The sequence below is a fragment of the Periplaneta americana genome, chromosome 4 (genome assembly GCF_040183065.1).
Source record: "Periplaneta americana isolate PAMFEO1 chromosome 4, P.americana_PAMFEO1_priV1, whole genome shotgun sequence".
NCBI classification, from domain to species: domain Eukaryota; kingdom Metazoa; phylum Arthropoda; class Insecta; order Blattodea; family Blattidae; genus Periplaneta; species Periplaneta americana.
The window spans coordinates 194,070,679-194,078,053 of record NC_091120.1 but is presented as its reverse complement, the minus strand read 5'-3'; the positions used below and the strand labels follow the sequence as shown (position 1 = coordinate 194,078,053).

General features: G+C 28.9%; 1 protein-coding gene across 1 annotated transcript in view; it reads right to left on the bottom strand.

Moving 5' to 3' along the window:
- Positions 1-3,284: 3,284 nt before the first annotated feature.
- The window catches only part of LOC138698985 (lysosomal aspartic protease-like), a gene marked incomplete at its 3' end in the record, with an annotated part of 58,698 nt that continues 54,607 nt past the window's right edge, over positions 3,285-7,375 (bottom strand). Inside the window, 2 exon segments of the mRNA XM_069825172.1 lie at positions 3,285-3,435; positions 4,444-4,551. Coding sequence (XP_069681273.1) covers positions 3,285-3,435; positions 4,444-4,551 — 259 coding nt within the window.

The window sequence follows — 7,375 nt, the reverse complement described above, 5'->3', positions numbered from 1 at the left end:
ATTGATTTTAATTTAATTTATTTTTATTTATTTTATTTTAATTTTTAAATTCATATTATTTTATATTAAGTTATTTTAAATTATTTTCCTTAATTATTCTTTAATTGAATTTGTTATAATTAAGATTACTTTATTTTAATATAATTCAATAAATCAACTTTGGCTAATTTAGGGTTACTTAGGTTAAGATGGGATAGTTACGGGGAACTCAGGGTAACTTGGGATAGTTCTGATAATTTTGGGTAATTTAGGGAAGTTCAGGTAACTCGGGATAATTTTGGAGACTTAGGACATCTTGTGGTAATTCGGAATAACAGTCTGTAATATAGATTATCTTAGGGTAACTTGGTTTAATTTAGGGGAACTTATGATATTTTAATTCAATATATTTTAATTTACTATAATTTATTTGATATAAATAAATTTTATTTTAATTCATTTATTTTACTAAATTAAATAAAATGTAATTTATTTTAATTTGTTCTAATTTGTTCTATTATATTCCAGTTTACTTTAGTTTAACAATTCATTTTCTTTTATTTTTATTTTTTTTATTTAAATTTAATTGATATTAATATAATTTGTTTTATTTTAATTCTATTCGTTTAATTTATTTGAATTTAGTCTACTTTATTTCAATTTTAAATCAATTTAATTTATTTTAAATTATTTAATTTCAATTTAACTCATTCCATTTCAATTTATTTCATTTTTTATTTTAATGTATTTTAATTTAATTTTTCTTTTATGTTTGTGTGTTTAATTTTAATTTAATTCATTTTGTGTTAATTTAATTTATTTTCATTCAATTTATTCTATTTCATTGTATTTTAAATCAATGCAATTTATTTTATTTTATTGTAATTTAAGTTATTTTATTTTATTTTAATTTATTTTAAATTATTTTATTTTATTTGAATTTAAATTATTTTACTCCAATTAAATTTATTTCATTTTAGTTAAATTTGGTTTAATGTAATGTAATTTATTTTTAAAAATTATATTTTAATTTACCTTTTACATTAATTCACTTTAATTTAATTTAATTTGGTTTATTTAATTTTTATTTGAATTTAATTTAATTTCTTTTCATTTATTTTTATATATTTTAACTTATTTTAATATGTTTTAATTTATTTTGCTTTAGTGTAATTTAATTTAATTTACTTTATTTTAATATTTTAATTCAATTGATTTTAATTCTTATAAATTTGATTTATTCTAATTGAATTTAATTTAATTTATATTTATTTAGTTTATTTTAACTTATTTTAATTTATTTCATTCTATTTTAAATTTTGAAATTCATATTATTTTATTTTAAGTTATTTTAAATTATTTTCCTTATTTATTGTTTAATGCAATTTGTTATAATTAAGATTGTGTTATTTTAATTTCATTTAAGTAATTTATTTTATTTTAATATAATTCAACATAATTTAGTTAATTTATTTGAATTTATTTTAATTTATGTTATTCTTATTTTTTTCAATTTTATATTAATTAATGAAAATTTGCTTTAATTTATATTTTTGTAATTTCATTTATTTCAATTTTTTATTTTATTTTATTTTATTTTATTTGTGTTATTTGAAATTAATTTAATTTATAGTATGTTTTAAGTTATCCTAAACTAGGCTAATTTATTTTAAATTATTTTATTTATTTCAGTGTAACGTATTTTAATTGGTTTTATTTCGTTTTATATTATTTTAATTTGTTTTGTTTTATTTAATTTTATTTCAGATTACTTTCATTAATGTTTTATTATTCCAATTTATTTTATTTTAATTTAATTTACTTTTATTTACTTTATTTTAACTTATTTTAATTTATTTCGTTTTAATTTAATTTAATTTAATTTAATTTACTTCATTTAATTATTTCAATTTAATATATTTTATTCTATTACAATTTTTCAAAATTAGCTTGTGTTTGCGATTCCCATTTTGATGCTATATTATTTATTTTATATTTCTATGTTTTATTTATATCAATCTAATTTTTTTATATTTCCATTCAGTTGATGTTAACTTATTCTACTTTAATTTACTTTAATTACATTGATATAATTTATTTTAATTTAATGTACTTACATTTATTTAATTTCTATTTAATTTAATTTTTTGTCAATTTATTTCAGTTCATTTTTATTTATTTTATATTAACTTATTTCAATATATTTTAATTTAAATCATTTTAATTTATCTTATTTTATTTTATTTTGTATTATTTTTATTTTTATTTAACTTATTTGATATAACTTTATTTAATATGTTTTAACTTATATTAATTTAATTATTTTTATTTTATTTTAAATTAATTTAATATACTTTAATTGAATTTCATATAAATTAATATATTTTAATTTAAATACATCTGATTAATTAATTTTATTCTATTTTATTCCATTATAAATTATTTTATTTAATTTCATATAATTTAATTTATTTTATTTTATTTTAATTCATTTTCCTTCAATTTAACTTCAGTCGTTTTATTTTAATGTAATCTAATTTGATTTATGTTAATTTATTTTATTTTAAACTAATTTATTGCAATGTACTTAATATCAATTCAATTTATTATATTTTTATTTATGGTATGGAGAGACTGGACGAAAGTACTATACGAATTACGACATACCATGACCAGATTTGCAGTCCATGGTTTCCACTTCAGAGTGTGCAAGGACAGAAGCTACCACCAACCGGATCCCGAATGTAGTGCGGCAAAACGTCTGACAGACTATACCACGCCATGTGGTGTGAACAAAAACAATTATCGATCACTAGTGTTGACAATTATGCTTATGCATATTTTGTGCTTTTCTATTATTGTTATTATTATTATATATCACTAATTCCATTTATTTTAATTTAATTCCATTTATTTCAATTTAGTTTAATTTATTTTTAATTTTGTATTCTGAATTCTTTAATTTTAAATTTTTCAATTTTTTAAATATTTTGAATTTTTGAAATTTTGAATTTTTGTAATTTTAAATCTGAATTTTAATTCGTTTTAATTTCATTATTATTTTAATGTATGTAAATATGTTTGTTTTATTTTATTTGAATTCTATTTAATTTAAATTAATTTAATTTATTTTATTTATAATCTTTTTCATTTTAATTTTATTTATTTTATTTTATATCATTATTTACTTTAATCTAATGCAATTTAATGCGTCTGTGTGCATTGGCAGCTAGTTGACAGCACACGCAAAAGTTTTAAATTTGTTAATATTTTGAAATCTAATGGTTGTTTTCAATTATTATTACCTGATAGATGTTCCCCTTATATGAGGTAGCTCCAATACGTTTATTTAACTCCTGCAAGTCCTCCTTTGGCATCTCAATCCTAGAAGCTGTGGTACTGAGGTCTGCTCGACATGTGTTCCGACACAACAAAATGGCTCCCACAACTTCTACCCTGCATGAACAGAACATTGTTTATATTACTAAACAATCCGAATTGGAAAATTTTGAAAAATTTTGAAAATTTTGAAATTTTGAAATTTTTTTGAATTTTGAAAATTTTGAAATTTTTTGATAATTGTTTTTAGATTTTGAAAAATTTTGAAATTTTTTTGAATTATGAAAAATTTTGAAAATTTTTGAAAAAAAAATTTAATTTTGAAGAATTTTTTTTTGTTTTGCGAAATTTTGAAACATTTTGAGAAAATTTGAAATTTTTTTGAATTTTGGAAAATTGTGAAAATTTTTGAAATTTTTTTTTTGTTTTTTGAATTTTGAAAAATTTTGATTTTAATTTTAATTTTGAAAAATTTTTTTGGATTTGAAAATTTTTTGTTTTTTTAAATGTTTTTGAATTTTGTAAAATTTTGAAAATTTTTGGAAATTTTTATTCTTTCGAATTTTTAGAAAATTTTGAAAATTTTTGAAAACTTAAAATTTTTTTGAAAAATTTTGAAATTTAAGAAATTTAGAATTTTTGAATTTTGAAAATTTTTTAAAATTTTTAAATTTTTTTGAATTTGGAAAATTTTTGAAATTTTTTAAAATTTTTCTTTTTTTTTAATTTTGAAAAATTTTGAATTTTTTTTTAAATTTTGTTTTAAATTTTGAAAAATTTTGAATTTTTTTAAATTTGGAAAATTTTGAATTTGTTTAAATTTGGAAAATTTTGAGTTTTTGAATCTTGAATTTTTTTAATTTTGAAAAACTTAGAAAATTTTGAATATTTTTTCGTTTTATTTTAGTTTAATTTGCTGAGAGAGAGAGAGAGAAAGAGAGAGAAAGAGAATTCCAAGAAAAGAGAGTAGAATGTCAGGTAGGCCAAACTCTTCTGTCGTGCCAACAACCCTCGATAAATAATATCAGGCCAAATTGTGTAGGCCTACCGCCTTTTATCCGGACATCGTTTGCAAATAGGTGTTACATACAGTACAATGGAGAAGGTGGTTAAATGTTACCGTACCTATTGAGCATGAATCCCCAGCTAGGTCCTGTTGCGTTCACATACGTCAAACTTCCTTGAAACAATGAAGAATCAACTTCACCCAATAGCAGCTGGCCTCCAGAATTCCTATCACGAAATACGGAAATGAAAAAGGTTAATTTCCAACATTACATTAATGTTTTTTCGTTACGCAAAGACCTGAAAACTAGAAGTATAATAAATAAAATTAAATTACAATTACAGTCAACAACTTATCAGAATAGTAGGCCTACAAAAACAAGTTTTGTTACAAAAATTCACATTATAATTCCTGGTTGTATCCACGAATATTTACGATTTTCAAAGAAATCATCATCAGGTGCAAAGCAACAAATTAGACAAACTGAACACAAGTCAAATACAAAATGCAGGCATATCAGATCTCAAGAATGAATCTCGCAGCTGAATTATGTCTCAAGTGACTCGTAATCATTCTATTAAATTTTATTAATGCAATAACACTACATCTTAGAGAAATATATGTTAAACATTATGCTACCCGACTAATTTATATGATTGAAACGACGCGATTCATGTTCGGGTTAAGCGAGTCACATGGTCTGCCTTACGGCCTGTATTAGATCACGATGGCAGTGGCACAGTCTATTGTTCCTAGTACCCACAGCGCTCAAGCGGCTAGCAACTATTGTGACAAATGCAAAAAATCATCCCAAGTTATGTGACTGTATATAATAGACAGTGACAATACACTTTCATTGTGCATTTTGAAGAGCTTTGCAATTTTTTAATCGTACACGATTCCGTACGAACGTTAAGCGCGTACACGGGTAGGCACGTAGGTTAAGTAAGTACACGGTTAAGCAAGAAGGTTAAGACCGTACACGTGTACGCAAGAATGCTAAGCGCGTACACGGGTACGATAGAAGGTTCAGAGCGTACACGTGCACGCAAGAAGTTTAAGAGCGTACACTTGTACGCAAGAAGGTTAAGCGCCTACACGGGTACGATAGAAGGTTCAGAGCGTACACGTGCACGAAAGAAGTTTAAGAGCGTACACTTGTACGCAAGAAGGTTAAGCGCCTACACGGGTACGATAGAAGGTTCAGAGCGTACACGCGTACGCAAGAATGCTAAGCGCGTACACGGGTACGATAGAAGGTTCAGAGCGTACACGCGTACGCAAGAAGGTACAGAGCGTACACGTGTACGCAAGACGGTTCAGAGCGTACACGTGTACGCAAGACGGTTCAGAGCGTACACGTGTACGCAAGAAGGTTCAGAGCGTACACGTGTACGCAAGACGGTTCAGAGCGTACACGTGTACGCAAGACGGTTCAGAGCGTACACGTGTACGCAAGACGGTTCAGAGCGTACACGTGTACGCAAGAAGGTTCAGAGCGTACACGTGTACGCAAGACGGTTCAGAGCGTACACGTGTACGCAAGACGGTTCAGAGCGTACACGTGTACGCAAGAAGGTTCAGAGCGTACACGTGTACGCAAGAAGGTTCAGAGCGTACACGTGTACGCAAGAAGGTTCAGAGCGTACACGTGTACGCAAGAAGGTTCAGAGCGTACGCGTGTACGCAAGAAGGTTAAGAGCGTACACGTGTACGCAAGAAGGTTCAGAGCGTACGCGTGTACGCAAGAAGGTTAAGAGCGTACGCGTGTACGCAAGAAGGTTAAGAGCGTACACGTGTACGCAAGAAGGTTCAGAGCGTACGCGTGTACGCAAGAAGGTTAAGAGCGTACGCGTGTACGCAAGAAGGTTAAGAGCGTACACGTGTACGCAAGAAGGTTAAGAGCGTACGCGTGTACGCAAGAAGGTGAAGAGCGTACGCGTGTACGCAAGAAGGTTAAGAGCGTACGCGTGTACGCAAGAAGGTGAAGAGCGTACGCGTGTACGCAAGAAGGTTAAGAGCGTACAATTGTACGCAAGAAGGTTAAGAGCGTACGCTTGTACGCAAGAAGGTTAAGAGCGTACACGTGTACGCAAGAAGGTTAAGAGCGTACACGTGTACACATGAAGGTTAAGAGCGTACACGTGTACGCAAGAAGGTTCAGAGCGTACGCGTGTACGCAAGAAGGTTAAGAGCGTACGCGTGTACGCAAGAAGGTTAAGAGCGTACGCGTGTACGCAAGAAGGTTAAGAGCGTACACGTGTACACAAGAAGGTTAAGAGCGTACGCGTGTACGCAAGAATGTTAAGAGCGTACAATTGTACGCAAGAAGGTTAAGAGCGTACAATTGTACGCAAGAAGGTTAAGAGCGTACGCGTGTACGCAAGAAGGTTAAGAGCGTACACGTGTACGCAAGAAGGTTCAGAGCGTACACGTGTACGCAAGAAGGTTAAGAGCGTACGCGTGTACGCAAGAAGGTTCAGAGCGTACACGTGTACGCAAGAAGGTTAAGAGCGTACACGTGTACGCAAGAATGTTAAGAGCGTACGCGTGTACGCAAGAAGGTTCAGAGCGTACACGTGTACGCAAGAATGTTAAGAGCGTACGCGTGTACGCAAGAAGGTTCAGAGCGTACACGTGTACGCAAGAATGTTCAGAGCGTACGCGTGTACGCAAGAAGGTTCAGAGCGTACACGTGTACGCAAGAATGTTAAGAGCGTACACGTGTACGCAAGAAGGTTCAGAGCGTACACGTGTACGCAAGAAGGTTAAGAGCGTACGCGTGTACGCAAGAAGGTTCAGAGCGTACACGTGTACGCAAGAATGTTAAGAGCGTACGCGTGTACGCAAGAAGGTTCAGAGCGTACGCGTGTACGCAAGAAGGTTCAGAGCGTACACGTGTACGCAAGAATGTTAAGAGCGTACGCGTGTACGCAAGAAGGTTCAGAGCGTACACGTGTACGCAAGAAGGTTAAGAGCGTACGCGTGTACGCAAGAAGGTTCAGAGCGTACACGTGTACGCAAGAATGTTAAGAGCGTACACGTGTACGC